The 22132-nt window shown below is 44.0% G+C and overlaps 1 protein-coding gene across 1 annotated transcript; it reads right to left on the bottom strand.

Annotated features, from left to right (window-relative positions):
* Positions 1-20724: 20724 nt before the first annotated feature.
* On the bottom strand, positions 20725-21525 carry LOC135543017 (leucine-rich repeat-containing protein 3-like). Its single transcript, XM_064970121.1, has one exon. The coding sequence runs from the start codon at positions 21523-21525 to the stop codon at positions 20725-20727; it is 801 nt and encodes a 266-aa protein (XP_064826193.1).
* Positions 21526-22132: the final 607 nt, after the last annotated feature.

Below are 22132 nucleotides of genomic sequence, written 5' to 3'. Positions count from 1 at the left end.
ATCACCCATTATTACCTTTAGGCTATAGTGTTACAGATGGAAGTTGTCTGTCATGAATCATCTTAAAGTCATGCTGGTCACCACCATGTTTGGTTTTACCATTGGGTGTATCATACTGCATTTGAGGTTGGTTAAAATAATACGATTTTGTATGTGTGTGTATGTGTGTGTGTCCTAGAGGTGCCAGTCCTTAATATACCATAGTGGTATCTTGTTATTTCCTCTCTTGGAAATCCAGAGGCTGAGTTGTTACAGACTGTGTATTGGATGATAAATAAAGGGTTGATCAATACGGATGTCACCACAGTGCTGAAAACTGACAACCCAGTCTCACCACAGTGCTGAAAACTGACAACCCAGTCTCACCATAGTGCTGAATAACTGACAACCCAGTCTCACCACAGTGCTGAATAACTGACAACCCAGTCTCACCACAGTGCTGAATAACTGACAACCCAGTCTCACCACAGTGCGGAATAACTGACAACCCAGTCTCACCACAGTGCTGAATAACTGACAACCCAGTCTCACAACAGTGCTGAATAACTGACAACCCAGTCTCACCACAGTGCTGAATAGCTGACAACCCAGTCTCACCATAGTGCTGAATAACTGACAACCCAGTCTCACCATAGTGCTGAATAACTGACAACACAGTCTCACCACAGTGCTGAATAACTGACAATCCAGTCTCACCACAGTGCGGAATAACTGACAACCCAGTCTCACCACAGTGCTGAATAACTGACAACCCAGTCTCACAGCAGTGCTGAATAACCGACAACCCAGTCTCACCATAGTGCTGAATAACTGACAACCCAGTCTCACCACAGTGCTGAATAACTGACAACCCAGTCTCATCACAGTGCTGAATAACTGACAACCCAGTCTCACAGCAATGCTGAATAACTGACAACCCAGTCTCACAGCAGTGCTGAATAACTGACAACCCAGTCTCACCACAGTGCTGAATAACTGACAACCCAGTCTCACAGCAGTGCTGAATAACTGACAACCCAGTCTCACAGCAGTGCTGAATAACTGACAACCCAGTCTCTCAGCAGTGCTGAATAACTGACAACCCAGTCTCACAGCAGTGCTGAATAACTGACAACCCAGTCTCACCATAGTGCTGAATAACTGACAACCCAGTCTCACCACAGTGCTGAATAACTGACAACCCAGTCTCATCACAGTGCTGAATAACTGACAACCCAGTCTCACAGCAGTGCTGAATAACTGACAACCCAGTCTCACAGCAGTGCTGAATAACTGACAACCCAGTCTCACCATAGTGCTGAATAACTGACAACCCAGTCTCACCACAGTGCTGAATAACTGACAACCCAGTCTCATCACAGTGCTGAATAACTGACAACCCAGTCTCACAGCAGTGCTGAATAACTGACAACCCAGTCTCACAGCAGTGCTGAATAACTGACAACCCAGTCTCACCACAGTGCTGAATAACTGACAACCCAGTCTCACAGCAGTGCTGAATAACTGACAACCCAGTCTCTCAGCAGGAGGGGAACTAAAAAGTCAGTTGTCCTTTATCAGATCAGAGCCGATGCAAATCTCATTTGACATTTTAGATGTTGATTATTCCTATCTGTTGATGTGCGTTGAAGTGAGTCATGCTGGGGGAATGGAATGGTAATGAACGCTGTCTTATCGACATATTAATGGATTGAATACGACATGAGTTGATTGGTGGTTCTAGAAAACTGAAATGTACATTTTAGATTCATCCATCTGTCAAACTTTGGCAGACTTTTCATATAAGTGTTTGAGTGAACACCTAACCATTCATGAAACTTATTATCAGAAGTTTATAGAAGAAATATGTTAAATAGACAGAAATAAAAAGAGCTGGAAAGAGAGAGGGATTGGGCTGTTTTGGTCTCTCTGGACTGGGTCCTGTCACCACTTAAGACCAATGAACACTGCTCCTCACCTCTCTGGGCAGGAAAGTCATCCAATCAAAACAAGGTCCACTTTTACTCAAGTGGGAGAGAGAACAGATTTTAATCTTGGCGAGGATTGAACCCGTCACAGTGATCCGTGTAGGTGAGGCGTTATGGAATAACTCTGACTGATGAAGATGAGAGAGAAAGAGAGAGAGAGAGAGACAGGGACAGGGACAGAGAGAGAAATAAAGATAGACTAGAGAGAAAAAGACAGACAGAGAGAGAGAAAGAGAAAGAGAGACAGAGAGAGAGAAAGAGAAAGAGACAGGGACAGAGAGAGAGAGAGAGAGAGAGAGAGAGGGGTCAAAGAAATAGAGAAAGAAAGACTATAGAGAAAGAAATAGAAAGACAAGAGAGAGGACGAGATACAGAGACAAAGACAGAGATGAAGAGATAAAGAGAGAGAGAAAGACAGAGCGTGAGAGAAAGAGAGAAAGAGAGAGTGAGCGAGAGAGAGAAGGTCAAGTTATCAGTGTAGGAGCGTAGTGCCGGTGTGAACACAGACCAGTTAAAGGTCAGGATCGCTTGTTGCTGTCAGTTGTCTGGGAATGTGTCTGCAATATGAGACAAGCATTTGTGACACATTGTCAGGGAGATACACCCTAACAAACCTCGACAGGGTGTACAGGCCTCAGTCAATGCTAAAGTAAACAAACACTCAGTCTGACAATATACTGTGTCTTACATTTTAGTCATTTAGCAGACGCTGTTATCCAGAGCAACTTACAGGAGCAATTAGGGTTAAGGTGCCTTGCTCAAGTGCACAGATGCACAGATGTTTCACTTAGTCAGCTCAGGGATCTGAACCAGCAACCTATCGGTCACTGGCCCAACGCTCTTAACCGCTAGGGTTTACTGTAACCCTGTGAAAAGTCCCAGACTGTCATCTCAAATGAGGTAAGTCCTACCAGAGAAAGAGAGAGCCGGCTTGTGGATGAGATGAAGAACCACAGGCTGTGAATAACTACAGGGGAGAGCGCTCTGAAAGCATTCCACTTCCCCTCCTGTTCTCCAGGTGACAGGAGAGGAGGAGTATAGGAGGAGTCATTGAATTAAATGAGTAACTTTATGGTGGTGTATGAACTGTGACCACAATAGTTCATAAAGAGTGAACTGTGTGTGACCCTTGCTTCTCATAGCAGAGGTCAGAGGTCAGCCTCAGAGGTGACTTCATTCACAGACGCTGCCCAGAGAGAACCATTTGCCTCCCAAAGTAACGCAGAACTAGAGGTGACAGATTATGAAAAGCAAATGTATTTCTTGTCTTTGTGAACTATTTTGAAATGCCCAAAACAGGGGAATTTGAATATCTGGTGAGGACAAAAAGGACGTGCACAAATTAAGCTTATCTGAACATAAGTCCACAACGGGTAGGACAAGCAGAAAATCAGATTGGTCACAGCTGTCAGACCAAATAGATATGACAAGCATGACTTTTTTTGCACAAAAGCATCATTGCCTTTCCAGGCCACTTTTGCACCTGCTCTGGTGTAGCAATGAAAGTACTGTAGAACTTTCCTTGTGTTGAAAACATGTATCCCTGATGAAGACCTTTGGGTCAAGACTTCGCACAAACAGTTGGAGCATTCAGCAGTGTGTGGTTATCTATGACTTATTTCCTGCTTTTTATTTAACTAGGCAAGTCAGTTAAGACCAATTTCGTATTTACAATGACAGCCTACCCCGGCCAAACCCTCCCCTAACCCGGACGACGCTGGGCCAATTGTGCATCACGTTATGGGACTCCCGTTCACAGCCGGTTGTAATACTGCCCGGGATCGAACCCGGGTCTGTAGTGACGCAGCTAGCACTGCAATGCAGTACCTTAGACTGCTGCGCCACTCAGGATCCCGTGTGCATGTACTCATGGGACCAACCGGTTTCCGCTCAGGGCTTATTCCACTTCTATGAAGTCGAGAGGTCAATCCCTGAAAAATAAATCCACATTTTCAAAATCAGACAGGAGTCACAGTTGGCTGACAACGTCACGAAAATGATGTGCACACAGCAATGAGGCAGAAGGCCGTGTGGTCAGATCACTGTCGTAACAATAACAAGAAGCTGCCATGTAGGGAATCGTAGGTGGCTCTTTTCAGATAGTTTCCTCTTGTTCTTGATACCATGTCTTGTTTTGAGGTGTTTTGACTCATGTCATGTCTATGCTAATACGGCAAAACATGTGCTAGCTAGTTAACTAACAACTGTAACGATGAGGGGAAAAAATACAATGATTTGACACACTGGAAAGAATCAACCAAAAAACCAAAGCAAATTGGAATGCTACCTAGTCCTAAATAGAGAGTACACAGTGGCAGAATGCCTGACCATTGTGACTGACCCAAAATCCTTGACTATGTACAGACTCAGTGAGCATAGCCTTGCTGTTGATAGAGAACAGCGTAGGCAGACCTGGCTCTCGAGAGAAGACAGGATATGTGCCCACTGTCCCCAAAATGAGGTGGAAACTGAGTTGCTCTTCCTAACTGATAAAATAATTTATATGTTGAAAGATAATGATTGAATAATTCCACTCTGAAACCATATAATTGTATGAAATTGATTAGAATCATAAAGTTATAGTCTGATGATGTGTGTGGTTTTAGTCAGAATTAGATTAAACAATGTATCTGTATAGTGGAAAAACACAGACTGTCTGAGCAAAGCGTAGCTTAGGATTTGAACTTGTATGTGTGTGTGCTGAAGAAAATACAGAGAACAATTCAACTGTGTTTGAACCGACCTGGCAGGAACTCTGAGGAACCTATGAGGACAGGGAGTACTTCTCAATGTTCCCCTAATCTCAGGGGAATGGAACCGTCGGCTGGGTAGTGATACACAGTGGTGAGAACTATGGAGAAGGATACAACTCACCTACTGTTGGTGTGTATGTATGTGCGTAGGATACCTACTGTTTGTGTGAAAGTATGTGAGTAATTAAGGAGCATGGTATAGCATGGATGTCTTTGTATTCTTGACTGTTGAACGTTCTCTGAATAAACTGTACTAACCTTTTGCATAAGCTGAGTCTTTGCCTTATTATTATTATACCCATGGTCTTACAAACCTCGGGATTGGTCAGAGCTATTGATTGATAGTTATTATCATTGGGATTGAAAATGCTCATGACACTAACCTCCTGACAAATGTATGACCACATTAGAGATACATATTTCCCACAGATTTGAAAACAAATCAAACATTGATAAACTCTCATATCTGTTAGGTGAAATACTGCAATGTGCAATGTGTGTCCCGTTGCCATGAGAAAAGGGCAGGAAGTGGAGCACAAACAACATTTTAAATACCACCAATATTTATCTGTTTATCTTCCCCCACTATTCGTAACTAAAACAATTTGTACATTGCTAAAACACTGTTCGTAACTGATAACATAACAATAGGAATGTCTTTCTTTTTCAAACCCTTTTGAGTGCAATCTTTACTTTCAAATGTTTTGTTGTTGATGTTGTTAAATTTGTTTCTTCTCACTTTTGTTTATTATTTATTTTACTTGCTCTAGCAATGTAAACAGATGTTTCCCATGCCAATAAAGCCCTTCAAAATGAACAGAGAGAGGGCGAGACAGAGACAGGAAGACAGAGGGACAGAGAGAGATGGGGGGGGCTTAGGTGCGTTCAACAAGGGAAATAGTATGCGAGAGCTGGCTAACATTAGCTAACATATTCCATTGGTTTTGTGCTAGCCACGACCGTTGGTTTTGTGCTAGCCGCGACCGTTGGTTTTGTGCTAGCCGCGACCGTTGGTTTTGTGCTAGCCGCGACCGTTGGTTTTGTGCTAGCCGCGACCGTTGGTTTTGAGCTAGCCGCGACCATTGGTTTTGTGCTAGCCGCGACCGCTGGTTTTGTGCTAGCCGCGACCGTTGGTTTTGTGCTAGCCGCGACCGTTGGTTTTGTGCTAGCCGCGACCGTTGGTTTTGTGCTAGCCGCGACCGTTGGTTTTGTGCTAGCCGCGACCATTGGTTTTGTGCTAGCCGCGACCGTTGGTTTTGAGCTAGCCGCGACCATTGGTTTTGTGCTAGCCACGACCGTTGGTTTTGTGCTAGCCGCGACCGTTGGTTTTGTGCTAGCCGCGACCATTGGTTTTGTGCTAGCCGCGACCGTTGGTTTTGAGCTAGCCGCGACCATTGGTTTTGTGCTAGCCGCGACCGTTGGTTTTGAGCTAGCCGCGACCATTGGTTTTGTGCTAGCCACGACCGTCAGAAAAGGTAGTGTGCAGCAAACGTAGGTGTCAGTTTCAGGTCTAAACTGCCGCCAAAAAGAATCAAGTGGCTATGTAGACTTTCTACTACATTTAGTAGGAATAGCCGAAGTCATTTCCAGTTTGAATATTGACTCTAAAAAGCCACAGTAATCCTTAAAAAAAGTAGCTGTGTGATGTTTCACTGGAACATATTGGAATGTTCATGAAATTGTTACACTGGCAACACGTTTGCGTGCAAACAAAAGCCTTGTTGGATGCGCCTCTGGTCACTTGTGGTTCTGTACCAGGTATGGAGGATATTGGGTTACCATGACATCAGAGAAAATCTAGAATATTCACTGTCATTATTTACTGGCCTGGTTTAGGTGATGGACAATAGAGTAAAGCCTGCATCATAACATGACACTTTTACCATCTGTCATGTGTGTACAGGCCTATATGGTTGACTGTTGATAGACTGGTTGTGAATGACGTACTAAACCTGAAATAGGTTCAACAAAGGTGAAATAGCTTGCTTCTATTATAATGATGGCATACTGACTCTGCTCTCCCTGTGGAATCCGTCCTCTGCTCTCTCCTAGGGGTCTATCCACTATCCAGTGTCTTAAGGAAATGGAGAGACATAATGGCCAGGTTGAAATATGGACCTGATGGCAATAAGTGACAGATCATTAGATCCCCAGTGATAAGTGGCTATGTACTGCTTCAGGCTACTGCTTCAGGGTCTAGTTGTGTAAGTAGCTGTGCAATAAGCCTCCATATATCTCTGCCTACACTTAGAAAAAAAGGTGCTATCTAGAACCTAAAAAAAGGTTCTGCAGCTGTCCCCATAGGAGAACCCTTTGAAGAACCCTTTTTAGTTCCAGGTAGAACCTTTTTGAGCTCCATGTAGATCCCTTTACACAGAGGCTTCTACACGGAACCCAAAAGGGTTCTCCTGTGGGGACAGCCAAACAACCCTTTTGGAACCCTTTTTTCTAAGATTACTCAAGTAGGTCTCTGGACTTTACCTGTGTGCACTACACACCCTTTGCAATGTGTAGTCTGCCAAGTTCATCTACATTCATGAAAGCAAGGATGTTGATGGAAAATCTCATTGCTTGCCAGTGAATGAAGCAACAATCAATGGACACATTTTATTTTTTTTATTTTAGGACCCAGGGCTAGTGGCAATAATTTGAGTGCAACAGAACTTGAATAAAATAAACATCTCACGTCCTCATTGTGGTATTCCGTGCTCTGCGCCACTAGCCTGCTACCTAAATGAATAAGGTTAACGTCTTGGTGTTTTCCATTCAGTGAAATGTATTGCTCATATGGGTGTGAATGTGGGATTGGGGTTGGCTGTTCTGGAGTGAATTAGAGACACTGCACAATCTTTCAGAGGCGAGCCAGACGAAGCTGGAATTCACTGTAAGGAGAAATGATCCCACCTTTCTCTGTGATTTAGCTCGGGCAACGAGATGAAATGCATATCTTAAATCATGCACGTCGGCTGCAATGGAGATAATATTTTTGAGAACACACCTTGAACTCTCCTGATCTACTGTTGATATCGTTATGCTAGAAACCTGCAGATTTATGATACATCTCTACACAGCTAACACTTAGTTTATCTCAGTTGACACATTCTTAAAGCCATTTTACACCAAGGTGCAGCCCTTTATCAATGTCGACGTATGACACTCAGTATTCAGAAAGGCTCTTCAAAATCATCATCATCTCTTTACTTTCCCCTGAGCTAAAGTACATAAACATGTCTTCAGTATTTGGCGGAAAGTCTATTATGTGGAACACAGGCCTCATTAGTGTGTGTGTGTGTGTGTGTGTGTGTGTGTGTGTGTGTGTGTGTGTGTGTGTGTGTGTGTGTGTGTGTGTGTGTGTGTGTGTGTGTGTGTGTGTGTGTGTGTGTGTGTCAATATGAGGACTGGCCACCCCTCATAGCCTGGTTCCTCTCTAGGTTTCTTCCTAGGTTTTGGCCTTTCTAGGGAGTTTTTCCTAGCCACCGTGCTTCTACACCTGCATTGCTTGCTGTTTGGGGTTTTAGGCTGGGTTTCTGTACAGCACTTTGAGATATCAGCTGATGTATGAAGGGCCATACAAATCAATTTGATTTGATTTGTACGTACACATATGCATGCCCTGTGGGAATTCTATGAAAACGGCACCTTAAAATACAGTACGTTGTCCATTCTAAGGCCCCAAACCACCTATGAAGCTAGCAGAATTCAACTTAAAAAAAGATGGGGGCACCCTTCCACGTTACCAACAGAAACAGATGGAGCCCCGACAGGGGGAAATGCACTTGGCTACTGTGAAACGACACGAGTGTTCCCAACCATCTGTAGCAGATGTCCAACATGGAGCATGGAGCACAGAGGTCTGTATACCTGGAAATGCCAGATGGGCATTTGGGTCTGGCCCTGTCTATCTGTTCAAGGATGAACCAGCAGGACAGGACTAATGTTCACTACGGCGCTGCAGGGTTGTAACATCCCATTCATTTCAGATGAGAGTGCAGGTCACTGAGGCATGCCTTGTCAGTCTGACACCAGACCTCACAATGCATTGAAACAGGTAGACTCCAGTTGTTTTTGTGCCCTGAACCATTTATAATCCTGTATGTGCTTTTTGGGTATTGGATTTAGCATGTAACTGTAGCCTTGCCCACCGAAATATAGCATTACAGTCTACCAGTAAAGTGTAAACCCACTGCTCTGTAGGGTGCCTGGTGTTGACTAGGAAGTAGGTTTGCTTCCTGTTGCCTGTGTTTATTTCCACCAAGGTCATTGCTCATAGGTGAGAGAGAACGTATGTGGGGGAGTGAGTGGGCAGAAACCAAGGGATGTCATTCATCACATGCTCAACCAAACGCTCTTCTCCATGGTTACACCAGGAACAAAGCAAACGATATCCTAATCATCTGTCCAGTTTACCTACTTGGTTCAGCAGGGTATACTTGGTTCAGCAGGGGGTACATGGTTCAGCAGGGGATACTTGGTTCAGCAGGGGGTACTTGGTTCAGCAGGGGATACTTGGTTCAGCAGGGGATACTTGGTTCAGCAGGGGATACTTGGTTCAGCAGGGGATACTTACTGTAGTTCTTATACAGTAATTGATTGAGTAATTTGCCTTAGTGTTCCACTGACGTCTTTGTCCGTTTAATCAATAATCTGAGGCTTTAAGCATCTCTCTACTTAGAACCTTTTACTGTGGGCTTGGATAGACAGGTCAGGGCCTCCTTGACTAATATACCATAAGGAGAGACTAATATGGTAAAACAGCAGTGTGTATCAGTCATTGGGCCGTTGTACCTGCCACGAAGCTGAGCAATGGAACTAATTGTCCCTTTTATAGCTACAACATGTTGTTGTTGTAACGAAAGGGGTTTGGTAGTGGATTGATGCTAATAGACCAAGAAGACAGGTTCCCATTGGCTTCATCAGTATCTTTTAATTGCAGCCATAGCAACCTGTTTGTAGCTGTTTACTCCCATGCACTGGCTAATGCAGCCTTAGATGCTAGTTCAAATACATGAGTAATGGCTCTGCTCCCATGCAATTTAACCAGTGAATTTGTGGGGGTGTATTGTACAAATACTCAATGCAGTTCTACACTCTTAGGAAAAAAGTGCTGTCTAGAACCTAAAAGGGTTCTTCAGCTGTCCCCATAGGAGAACCCTTTGAAGACACCCTTTTTGGTTCCAAGTAGAACCGTTTTGGGTTCCATGTAGAACCCTTTCCACAGAGGTAGTTATACTTGGAACCAAAAAGGGTTCTCCTATGGGGACAGCCGAAGAACCCTTTTGGAACCCTTTTTTCTAAGAGTGTATTGGGCCTAGTCATTAGGAAGCAGACATATGTTGCATGCAAACCGATGCATGTGCACACGCACAAATAGCTGCATGGTCAACCAAAGTCTCACAGTTGCAGTGTAACAAGCGTGTGTTTCGTCTGTAGAATGAAAACAGGAAGTGTCAAGAACACGAAAGGTCTAATTCAATCAACTCAGCTATTCAGGATTCATTATTAGAGCTAAACACATGACAATGTTCTCTCGGGGGCCGGGCTATTGCTTATTTCCATAAATATACAGACACGTTTCTCCTTTGCCTGAACATAACCTAATTAATTAGATCAAGCCAAGCAGGCGTTGGTGTGTTGTTGTGGTTCATGCGGTAAACATGCACATAACAGATGGTTAGATTGAATTAAGATCTGTTACAGGCAAGAACATCAAGGGGACATTGTGAATTAGCGGTCTATCGTTTACCACGTAACCCTCCTCCTCCCTCTATCAACCAGTCCCTATACGTGTGTGGGGTCCACATGTACTGCTTAACATTGCCTCAGGGGTCCACATCTAACATCAAACCCAACTCTGGTGTTCCTGCCTGATGCCCAAATCAACTTAGTTAGATATCATTAGGCACATAGTCCCATTTTATGGTGTTGGAGGACATTTGCTTTGCTAGCAGTTGGGGGAACCATTACCATTTAGACACAAACTCTGGATTATAATCTAATAACTCACCCTTTTTACTCTAAATCAGACCGGATAGGTGAAAGCAATGGGTTCCAAACTCTACTCAGCCACTATCCAGGCCCTCTGAGATCAGCGAGGAGGGAAATTCGACAAGGTCAGAAGAAAGGAAGATAGGGAGCAAGTTATCCAACTGGAATGTAGCCACAACGTCCGTCCGTGGAGCTGAGATATTGATTAGATCCCAACATTGCTCCTGATTTAGCTCCTGATTTAGCCCCTGATTTAGCCCCGGCAGGAACAGCTGTAGCACCCATGTTAGACTACTGACAGGCCATTCATCTGACTGTAAGAGCCTCAACGACCGCTGGTAGATCAGGCAAATTAATAATTTTCCATTAATAATTGTCTATTCTCTCCCTTCTCCGTGTTCCATCCTCCGTGTATCCTCCAGGGCTAGCAGGACAAAGTATCTGAGAGCCCGGAAATAAAACACCGGTTAACAGTTCTGACAGACACAGGCGGTTTCTTTGTCTCTTTGGCTGTCAGGTGCTACTGAGATTGACCTAATAAACTATAGTCAAAGTCATGGGAACCAGTCCAAGTCGTCAGGTCCAGACATATGTCTTGGTGTGTTCAAGACAACTGGGAACTCTAAAAAATCATGACGTCAGTCATATCATGACGTCAGTGATCTTCAGGTTGGAAAGTTGGAGCTCTAGAAAGAGGCCAGAGTTCCTGACTTGGACTTCCAACTTAGATGACCATTCAAACTATTTTTCCCAGTCGGAGCTCATTTTTTTCCGAGTTCCCAGTTGTCTTGAACGCACTGAAGTCTGAGATTTCAGAGTTCCCAGTTGTCTTGAACGCACTGAAGTCTGAGATTTCAGAGTTCCCAGTTGTCTTGAACGCTGACAGAGTTCCCAGAAGTCTGAGATTTCAGAGTTCCCAGTTGTCTTGAACGCACTGAAGTCTGAGATTTCAGAGTTCCCAGTTGTCTTGAACGCACTGAAGTCTGAGATTTCAGAGTTCCCAGTTGTCTTGAACGCACTGAAGTCTGAGATTTCAGAGTTCCCAGTTGTCTTGAACGCACTGAAGTCTGAGATTTCCGAGTTCCCAGTTGTCTTGAACGCACTGAAGTCTGAGATTTCCGAGTTCCCAGTTGTTTTGAACGTGGGTTCTTGGGCAACTTGGGTTCTGATAATGATGGTAATTAACGTTTGAACGTTGAGGATTTTACACATTACTTTGAATGTGCAAATGTGTGAATGTTTGTGTATATGCATGACAGAGAGAGATAGGGAGAGAGATAGGGAGAGAGAGAGAGAGAGAGAGAGCGAGAATGAGAGCGATGTCAATCATTCCCAAGCCTCTCAAGCATCCCCTAAATGTAATCTGTGGTCTGAAGACATTCTCCTCTCTCGATCACTACACCATCAGCACACCTGACTGCACTGGCTTCTTGATGGTTCTGTAAATGTTAGTAGAGCTATTTTCGTCACTTTTTAGTTCCATCCTGAATCTACTCACTAGGGGCCTTATTCTTTTTTGGAGCATGCATGTATGTGACAGTGTTTACCCCAAAGTTTGTATTTATAAAAACTGAACTTGACATGACTATATGCTTATCCTCCCGTGAACTTTAGACCATGCATACGCACGGTTTCTATTGGTTGAAGTCTTGCATTGCAAGATGGCAAAAGTATTCTAGTAGTAGTAGTAGACTTTTACAAATCGGGAATAAATATATGATGTCACTCTTATTCATAACAACCAACAAAAACATGTAGGCCTAGCTAAATATAATAACAATATGCAATCATTTGCCATAGTTAGAAAAGTGAAAATCGATGTATCTTTGCATTCTAAAATAAATAGACATATTTCCTATTATCTATTGCAGAATAAATGTCTCACCTTTTCTGACTGATGGTAGCCTTTAAGGCCTACAACAAGTTGGGACAGACTAACATTCTTCATCTCTCATTTAATCGGACCCACGTTACAGTAGTAAAAAGATAAGCTATTTCAAGAATTCCTATTTTGCTCCATGCGATCCGATCCGAAGCGCAGTTTAACGGTTGAACAGACGGTTCACCTTTTCCATTGACGTTTGTATGCTACGTCGAAGTACTGTAATGTGACATTTGCAGCGTATACAATATTTTATTTATATGCTCAACAAAGATAAACACAACATGCAACAATTTGAATGATTTATAAGGAAATCAGTCAATGGAAATAAATAAATTAGGCCCTAATCTCTGGATTTCACATGATTGGGCAGGGGCACAGCCATGTGTGGGCCTGGGAGGGCATAGGCCCACCCCCTGGGGAGCCAGGCCCAGCCAATCAGAATTCGTTTTCCCCCACAAAAGGGCTTTATTACAGACAGAAATACTCCTCCGTTTCATCAGCTGTCTGGGTGGCTGGTCTCAGATGATCCAGTGAGGAAGGCCGGATATGGAGGTCCTGGTGTAGCGTGGTTACACGTGGTCTGCGGTTGTGAGGCCGATTGAACGTACTGCCAAATTCTCTAAAACAACGTTGGAGGCAGCTTATGGTAGACAAATTAACATTCAATTCTCTGGCAACAGCTCTGGTGGACATTCCTGCAGTCAGCATGCCAATTGCATGCTCCCTCAAACTTTAGACTTCTGTGGTATTGTGTTGCCATACACCAAATTACCATATGCACTTAGCTGGGACTATTAGTTAGGCTATTATAATTTCACAATTTTGCTCTATGCATCCAACAGGGTGAGCGGTTTATAACATACAGCAGAATTTAACAGATGAACACAGCTGTAACGTTCTGGGTGTCGTGAGTGGGAAGTCAGGCGCAGGAAACAGAGAGTTCAATATAGTGCTCTTTTAATGCACACATGGTGAACAACGGCCACCCCACGAAACACTGGGTGCTCAAAAACAAATACCCCAGACACGGGGGATGAAAACTGTCCAGCAAACTCCACTAACATAAACCAACACGTTCGTCTACACCAAACACAAAGGTTACAATAATTATTCGTACAAAGAAATGGGCGGGCTGGCTGACTAATAAAGCCCAACTAATTACAACAAGCTCAAAACAGGTGTAATCAATAAAGACATAAGGAGGGGGAGGAAAGAATCAGTGGCAGCTCGTAGGCCGGCGACGACGACCGCCGAGTGCCACCCGAACGGCCTTCGGTCGGAGTCGTGACAACAGCTGATATTTTGCATTAAAGTGTGTACGCTACCACTCTTAAGTAGACCCACTGTAGTTTTCATTTTTACAATAAAAAGTACACAATATTTCAGAATTCGCAGGCAGTGCAGCTGTCAGGCATATGTGTATAGGTGGCAGGGAAGTCAGGCGCAGGAGAGTCAAACGGAGTGTAAAATGGAGTCTTTTAATAAAGTCCAAGTGACATGCTCCATAACACTGAATAGACAAATGAACAATAAAATAAATATGGGTACGAAGACCCGACGCGCACCTATACAAAAACACTACACTGACGATAAACAATCTCTGACAAAGACATGAGGGGAAACAGAGGGTAAATACACAACAGGTAATGGGATTTAAAACAGGTGTGTGGGAAGACAAGACAAAACCAATGTAAAATGAAAAATGGATCAATGATGGCAAGAAGACCGGTGACGTCGAACGCCGAGCACCGCCCGAACAAGGAGAGGCAACGACTTCGGCAGAAGTCGTGACAGCAGCATATTTAGGTTCAGGAAAAAATTTATGCCATTATTGCTTTCAAACGATCTGTTTACAGGTCCATAACAATTTGATATTGTTTTTTTCCCAGAAATGGTCAGATACAACAAATTTCACTGCAAAAGAGAACTGCAAACCCTTCCAAAGACATATGATCCAGATCACCATTGATATTTCCTTTAGATACGGTCTTGGCCTAATTCCAATACCGTACATCCAAACTATACAGCAAATAGGGCGTCATTGTCGCCATGAAAAAGGTGAGTGAATGATGGACGTTTTTCAGGCAGCCTTATAATGCGCGTCTACAGTTCTACGACAGGTCGGATTCAGATTAGGAAACAGGCGTATGTATGGCGTGCACCAATTTTAGGAATCTTAATATTTGTGTGTACAGTCTTCATAAATAGCTCACACAGATATTTAGTGTTCAATTTTAACAATGGTTATAAATGAGGCCCCATAAAAGAGGCACTGTCTGGCATGTTCATACCACCTGATGTTGCTGTTCGCTGGCTACTGAAAGGCTAGGGAGAGGAGGGGAAGATTGCTATGTTCCAAACACTTGCGAGACAGATAGGGGTGGGGGGGGACAGCCAAACACACTTTTTCCTAGCGTGCTCTTTCTCTCAACATACCAAGCAGGGTGCTGCTTACTAACCACTAATGACGTTGCAACAAACAGTACATAGGAGGTAAGGAATGTACATTAGCTTCCATACAACACTAGATACGCATTTCTGGGAAACTTTAAAACTGTAAGCTGGGTCAGAAAACTGGACACTTATCCACTATTTGTGCTGAACCCCCTACATGTGCTGAACCCCCTACATGGTAGGGTCAACACCCAGTTGTTGACTGGGGTTGTGCCAGACCACCCAGCACAAGGAAAGGCCTTGGACATGGACCAAGGTTGTGCTGGACTGGCCAGTGCAGGGAAAGGCCCTGGACATGGTCCAAGGTTGTGCTGGACTGGCCAGTGCAGGGAAAGGCCCTGGACATGGTCCAAGGTTGTGCTGGACTGGCCAGTGCAGGGAAAGGCCCTGGTCCAAGGTTGTGCTGGACTGGCCAGTGCAGGGAAAGGCCCTGGACATGGTCCAAGGTTGTGCTGGACTGGCCAGTGCAGGGAAAGGCCCTGGACATGGTCCAAGGTTGTGCTGGACTGGCCAGTGCAGGGAAAGGCCCTGGTCCAAGGTTGTGCTGGACTGGCCAGTGCAGGGAAAGGCCCTGGTCCAAGGTCGTGCTGGACTGGCCAGTGCAGGGAAAGGCCCTGGTCCAAGGTCGTGCTGGACTGGCCAGTGCAGGGAAAGGCCCTGGACTGGCCAGTGCAGGGAAAGGCCCTGGTCCAAGGTCGTGCTGGACTGGCCAGTGCAGGGAAAGGCCTGGACTGAAAGGCCTGGACTGGTCCAAGGTCGTGCTGGACTGGCCAGTGCAGGGAAAGGCCCTGGTCCAAGGTCGGGCTGGACTGGCCAGTGCAGGGAAAGGCCCTGGTCCAAGGTCGTGCTGGACTGGCCAGTGCAGGGAAAGGCCCTGGTCCAAGGTCGGGCTGGACTGGCCAGTGCAGGGAAAGGAGAAGCAGGGAACTGCCAGAAGGCAAGAGGGGCTGCAGGGAAGGAGCGGTGTGGTCGCCGTGGAGGTAGGTCAGGGAGGGACGGCGTGAGGAGGAAGGGGCTGTACCATGTCAGCACACCATGGAAGGGGAGAACACATTTCAAACATGAATTTTCACTCTGTGACGAGTCATAAGGTGGGAGCAGTCTGAGGATGACTGGAGATCTGCCCCTAGCATGTGTGGTGGCCGAGGCAAGGGCCACAGTAAGGGTCGCTTGTCCAGCAGACAGGGACCTGATTGTTTCTAGGACAGCTGTGTCAGAAAATTCCTCCCAAGGCAAACAGTCCATGTCTTACAGTTATTGCCCAAGGGCCTTGCAGCACAGAAGGATTTGTTAGGCAGATGTACAAAGGATTACGTTTAAATACTATGAGGGTGATTGATTAAGCAAGGGGATTCAGGTGACTGAGGTGGGCTTGTGGATAATGAAGATTGGATGCAGGTGTGCAAATTGGCATGGTCACAGCTCTATGTCCATATATGGAGTTCTTTGTTAATAGGCAGCATTCCAATATGGGTGTCGGTGCCCATGTATGGAGTTCCTGCTCAAAACCACATTCCAATATGAAAGTATGCTCTAAAGCTGCATTTCAATATGGAAGACAATGCCCATATATGGAAGTTCCTGTTGTGGACTGGCTGTATCGTCCTCCAGAAACTGCGTTATAACCTACACATGGTGCTACTATATAGTAGGGAAAGTATACTATATAGCACCCTGCTTATACACACACTATATGCCTATCATTCTTAAACTACTTGGCTCTGAGATCAAGGGGGAAGAGTGGAAAAGACAGAGAAAGCTGAGGAGACAAATTGAAGCAGCTATTAGGACAGCTCATAACACTCTAGCTATACTAATTCTCTAGTCTAATGGGATATGAAGACAGAAGATCCTTTATTAAGTTCTGATTGTGTCATTGGAAAAGCTAATTTGGAAAATGACCTGAGAAAATGACCTTTAGATTTGGAGATGGACAAATGGAATAATTTCCCATTGGGCTATCATCATAGACAATAGTTGCAATTTTAAGAAATGTCACAATTACCATAAGGACTAGAATTTAAGTATGCATTTTCACTTCTTTCATATGCAGAACGAATGGATCTATTGCCCTTAAAGTTCTTATTTGAATCTTGTAAGTAATACAAATTACTACTCTGCATTGAGTCATTGACAGTATGTGTAAGTCTAGCTAAAATCCCACATTATGCAGATAAGTCAAATGTAACCCAAATATTGATTAAAATGCCCCAAATGATTAATACAAACGTCTATATTGCTTTGGCCAGAGTCATTTACGCCAATTCACTGAACCACAATGAATCTTGATGGGTAATCTTTCATTTCTCTCCATCTATTGATATTTCTATTATTCGGCATGTTATACTTTCCCTTTGGAAGCACCAGACACCAGGCCACTGAGTTTGACATGATAAACTAATGAGTCATAGGGCTCTGGTCAAAAATAGTGCACTATGTAGGGAATAGGGTCCCATTTGGGACGCTCTGCGGAGGCTTCCTACTGCGCACTCACTCCAATTCCACATCTATGACTCCATCCATAAATAGTATGTCTTTTCTAGGTAACGCTACTCTCATTCAGGGAAACACAAAGAGTCTGCAGTCGAATCTCTCACATAAAAATCCAACTGAGATTTACACCGGCTCAGATATAGATAGAATATCAAAGATGGGACAAGAGCAATCATGTTGGTAAAATGTCACATCGTTGATCAATAAATTATTGTCCCTCAACATACAGGATTTGCTGTGAATGCTTTGTGTATTCTCTAGTGCATTTAGTGATAATAGTAAACAAGATGTACATAACTCAGTTTGAAGGTTCTGTACTGTTGGGCTACAACTAGTAGGTTATACAATATGATGGTGAGAATCCTCTCAAGATTTATAGTTAAGCAATAAGGGGGTGTGGTATATGGCCAATATACCACGGCTAAGGGCTTTTCTTAGGCATGACGCAACTCGGATATACCATGGCTGTCAGCCAATCAGCATTCAGGACTCAAACCACCCAGTTTATAATATAACTTAGATCACATCAGTGAATGTTGGTGAAATGGCACATCATTGATCAATAAATAGCGATGCCACAACATAGGTCTTGTACACTAGTGAATTTAATTATACTATTAGGATTATACCTGATATACATTTGACCTTTATATACTGTTGGGGTAAAACCAATAAACAACATTTGTTGGGTGAGATTTAGTCCAAATTTGGATCGCATCAGTGAGAGGGTTAACCTATTTTGGGTTTGAGTCATTCTTTGTTCCATGTCTTGCTCCTATAATAAATGGGGGGGGGGGGGGGTATTCCATGTCCAGCATGTGCTGTATAATTCATAATGATGTATGTTCTGTGGGAATAAATAGGAAATCTCATTATAAAGCCATACTTCAGATTTTAGTTTAGCCTCTGCAGGTCAGATAGGGTCAGAGTAGTGAGATTTCCTTTTGAGGCATTCCACCACATCTAATTTTAAAACCACACTTGTCTCCTAGAATACCTTCACAGCCTCCAAAATGTCAACCTATCCCCTATATAGTGACCTATGGCTCTGGTCAAAAGTAGTGCACTATATAGGGTTTAGGGTGCCATTTGGGGTACAGGCCTTGTGAATAATAACATGATTTCTCTGAAATGGGAGAAGGCAAAGTAGCAGCACAAACTGCAGTTGCAGAGATGAATATAATACAAGCGTAAGAGCTCAATCAGACACAGGACATATGTGATGAGAGAGAGACAGAGAAGAGCGAGAGAGAGATGAGACCGATAAAAACCACACACCACACTAGTGCACTCAACCATGTCCTCGGAAAGAGAGAAAGAAGATTGGACAACCTCATCATGAATTCAGTCATAAAAAGGAAGTGTAGGAATTCTCTTCCATATGCAAAGTAAAAAGTCAAGGTATTCAGAAACGACTACCTTTCTGTTTCTGACGGAAACAAAACAGGATTACTAGTAGTTAGAGCCCTTTTTATTTCAGATGTAAAAATTACAACGCTTGATTCACAACCATTTTGCTAAGAATAATTAGAAACAGAGACGAGCGCAACAAGATCAAGACATATCCCTGGGGCTACACGACAGACAAAGACAGTTTTCATGGTCAACGTTTCTCCGTTTGAACACAAGTCTCAATAAAACAATAGAATGTCTAATTTTCTCACTTTCCTTTCATTAGTTTCTCTCTCCTAAACATAAACTACACCCCATACCATTAAAGGGACAAACATACAAACCAATAGAGACAAAACAATACAGAACACATACACTACTGAGGAAGTATAGACTACTTCCAACTGTTGGTCATCATAGACTTTCGGACACAACATTAGCATCGATCAACGTCTGTGGAAGGGTGTTTGACAGTTTGGGAACTAAATCCGATATGAGTATTTAAAGATTTATGTCCTGAAAGTGGCATCACATTGATTGCCAAAATGAGTAATGGTAAATGATTCATGACACCCTTGACAACAACTAAAATATTTAACATGACATATTAAAGCTAGAATCTTCAGCTAAAACAATAACAAAGTGGTACCCCTCTGTTTAGTAACAAGCCTGGAGAAATGTAACCACTGTCAAATTCATAGACATAGCTATGGACATAATCAAACAAATGACAGTTTTAACCATGTTTTAAAGCTATACAGTATTTGTTTACATTTACCTTGTTTGCAAACATTGAAGCAAAAAAAGCACATATCTGGGGTTCTGATTGGGTACGACAGTTGAACTAAGCTCATGAGGCATTTATACATTATATTCCTTAAGAAGCAATGGGTATGTATCATTCATTTATAAGTCAAAGAATGGATCTAACAACTCCCACTGGGCGAAAATGGATTGAATCAACGTTGTTTCCACCATCCGTTAAAATCAAAAATCTATGTGATGATGTTGAATCAATGTGGGAAACTGATTAGATTTGAAAAAAGTCATCAACGTAAGGGAATGTCGTAATTTTTTCAATGACATGGTGAAATGTTTTGTTGATTTCACATCGAATTGACGTTAGTTGACAACTCAACCAAAATTAGATCAAAACCAGACATTGAAATGACATCTGTGCCCAGTGGGTAAGGATTCTAGCTTAAGGGATTTTGTAGTTCGACATTTGCTTTCACAGTGCCTTGGTTGAGGTACTGTTTACTGTTTCTAGGCACTTGAAGACACAAGATGAACATTCAGTCCAGTGTAACAGCCAATCACAATGACTAGATCAATAGTACTGTATAGCACTGCAACCAATCACAACAACCAAATCAATATGGAGACACTCTCAGAGACTTATACAATATCTTTCTCATTAAATCCTACTGTTGGGAAAACATATGACGGTGAGAAATAGAGGTCATGTTCCTTTCCAATAAACAATAAATACAATAAAAACAGTCGACAAAAAAGTAGGTCGGAATTGAGTCAGAAATCTCAAAAGGTATTGACCCCATGACTTCATAAACAGTCGAAACAAAAAGGGTCTCGTTGATTGCACTGATGAACCCGAGGCCCACTGCGAGCCGTCAGGCACGTGCAGACGGGCAGGTGCAGTCCAGTGGCTCGTCCAGAGGCCCGTCTTCACATTCAAAATAGTTACATACACCTTGCAAGTTTGCCATTGTGTGAACTATCCCATGGACATGTAAGAACCCCCACCGCTGTCACTGCCACCACACATAGAGCACTGCTAGAGCACAGTGCTGGCTGTGTCAAAGTCCTTGCTGGTCTGGGAGGAGCTGGGTAGAGACTTGAGGTACTCCATGTGTCTCCTCGCATCCTCCTGGTTGTGCCTGACGTAGTAGATGACGTAGGCGATCACCATGGCGAACCAGCAGAACATGGTCACGAACATGGCCACGTCGGTGGTCTTGTGGTGGAAGTTACAGAAGTTGATGCCAGAGTCCAGGACCTGAATGACGGGCCGGCCAGCGTACTCGTCCTGGACAGAGGTGTGGCAGCTCACCTCGTTGACCGTCTCAGGGTCCAGCCTCAGCTCCCTCAGTACCTCCTGGAGGGAACACTCGCAGTGCCAGGGGTTGTTGGAGAGTCTTATACGGGCACTCAGCTTGGTGAAGGCCTCCTTGGGGACGCTGCGGAGCTGGTTGTTGGAGAGGTCCAGGGAGCGGAGTCCCTCGGAGACCCCCAGGAAGGCCCCTGCGTCGATACTCTCGATGTGGTTATGTGACAGGTCCAGCTCCTTGAGGCGGCGGAGGTCCTTGAAGGCCTGGTTGGGGATGTGGCTGATCCGGTTGGATGAGAGCAGGAGGGTGACAGTGTCTTCCGGTATGTCCGGGGGGATCTGGTCAAGGCTCCGGGAGACGCACTGCACCACCACACCGTTCCTCTCCGAGCAGTGGCAGCTCTTGGGGCACGGTGTCACCATGACAACCATGAGGGCCGCCACGAGACACAACGTCCTCACGGGGGAAGTGGAGACACAGAAAGAAGAAGGGGACAGGGCTTGCCAATGTGGCTGAGGAGGACCCATTAGCCCAGCCGCTAAAAGACCTGACTATCCCTGCGGTTCCCGAACAGGTTTCAATGATTATTGATGGTACATAGCAGCTACTCATATACATATAATTTGATCCTGTAACAGATTAATAAGCCTCTATCTTCATCCCCATATCCATCCATTGGAGTCTAGTGTAGTGAATGTAGTTTGACCAAGGACAGTCCAGAAGAATACAAAAGATGGGTTCCAACTAGACAGATGATGAAAGGAGTGGGCATATCATTTTGATAAAGACATACTGTAGCACAAGTTTCAGGACAGCCTATCACTCAGTCCTCTGAAGGCAAGGAATCTGAAATAGAGAGAGAGAGAGAGAGACAGAGAGAGAGAGCGAGAGAGAGCGAGAGAGAGAGAGATTAAAAGAGAGATTAAAAAAGAGAATAAAAGAGAGAAACAGGCCATGGCTATTTCTTTAATGATCCATTTTGTGGAAAATTGTTTATGTTGTAAGTCTGTGAGGTTCTGGGTAGATGAACATTACAAAGCATGTTTGAGTTGTAGTAGTGAGACAAGCCAGTGTTTGAGATGTAGTAGTGAGATGTAGTAGTGAGAAAAGTCAGTGTTTGAGATGTAGTAGTGA

This window comes from Oncorhynchus masou, chromosome 7 (genome assembly GCF_036934945.1).
Source record: "Oncorhynchus masou masou isolate Uvic2021 chromosome 7, UVic_Omas_1.1, whole genome shotgun sequence".
Lineage (NCBI taxonomy): Eukaryota > Metazoa > Chordata > Actinopteri > Salmoniformes > Salmonidae > Oncorhynchus > Oncorhynchus masou.
Note: the sequence above shows the minus strand (reverse complement) of the source record. Positions and strands in the feature narration are given on the sequence as shown.

Excerpts from the sequence above, each read along its gene's own strand:
- LOC135543017 (XM_064970121.1), bottom strand. The coding sequence starts at position 21,525 with ATGGGTCCTCCTCAGCCACATTGGCAAGCCCTGTCCCCTTCTTCTTTC.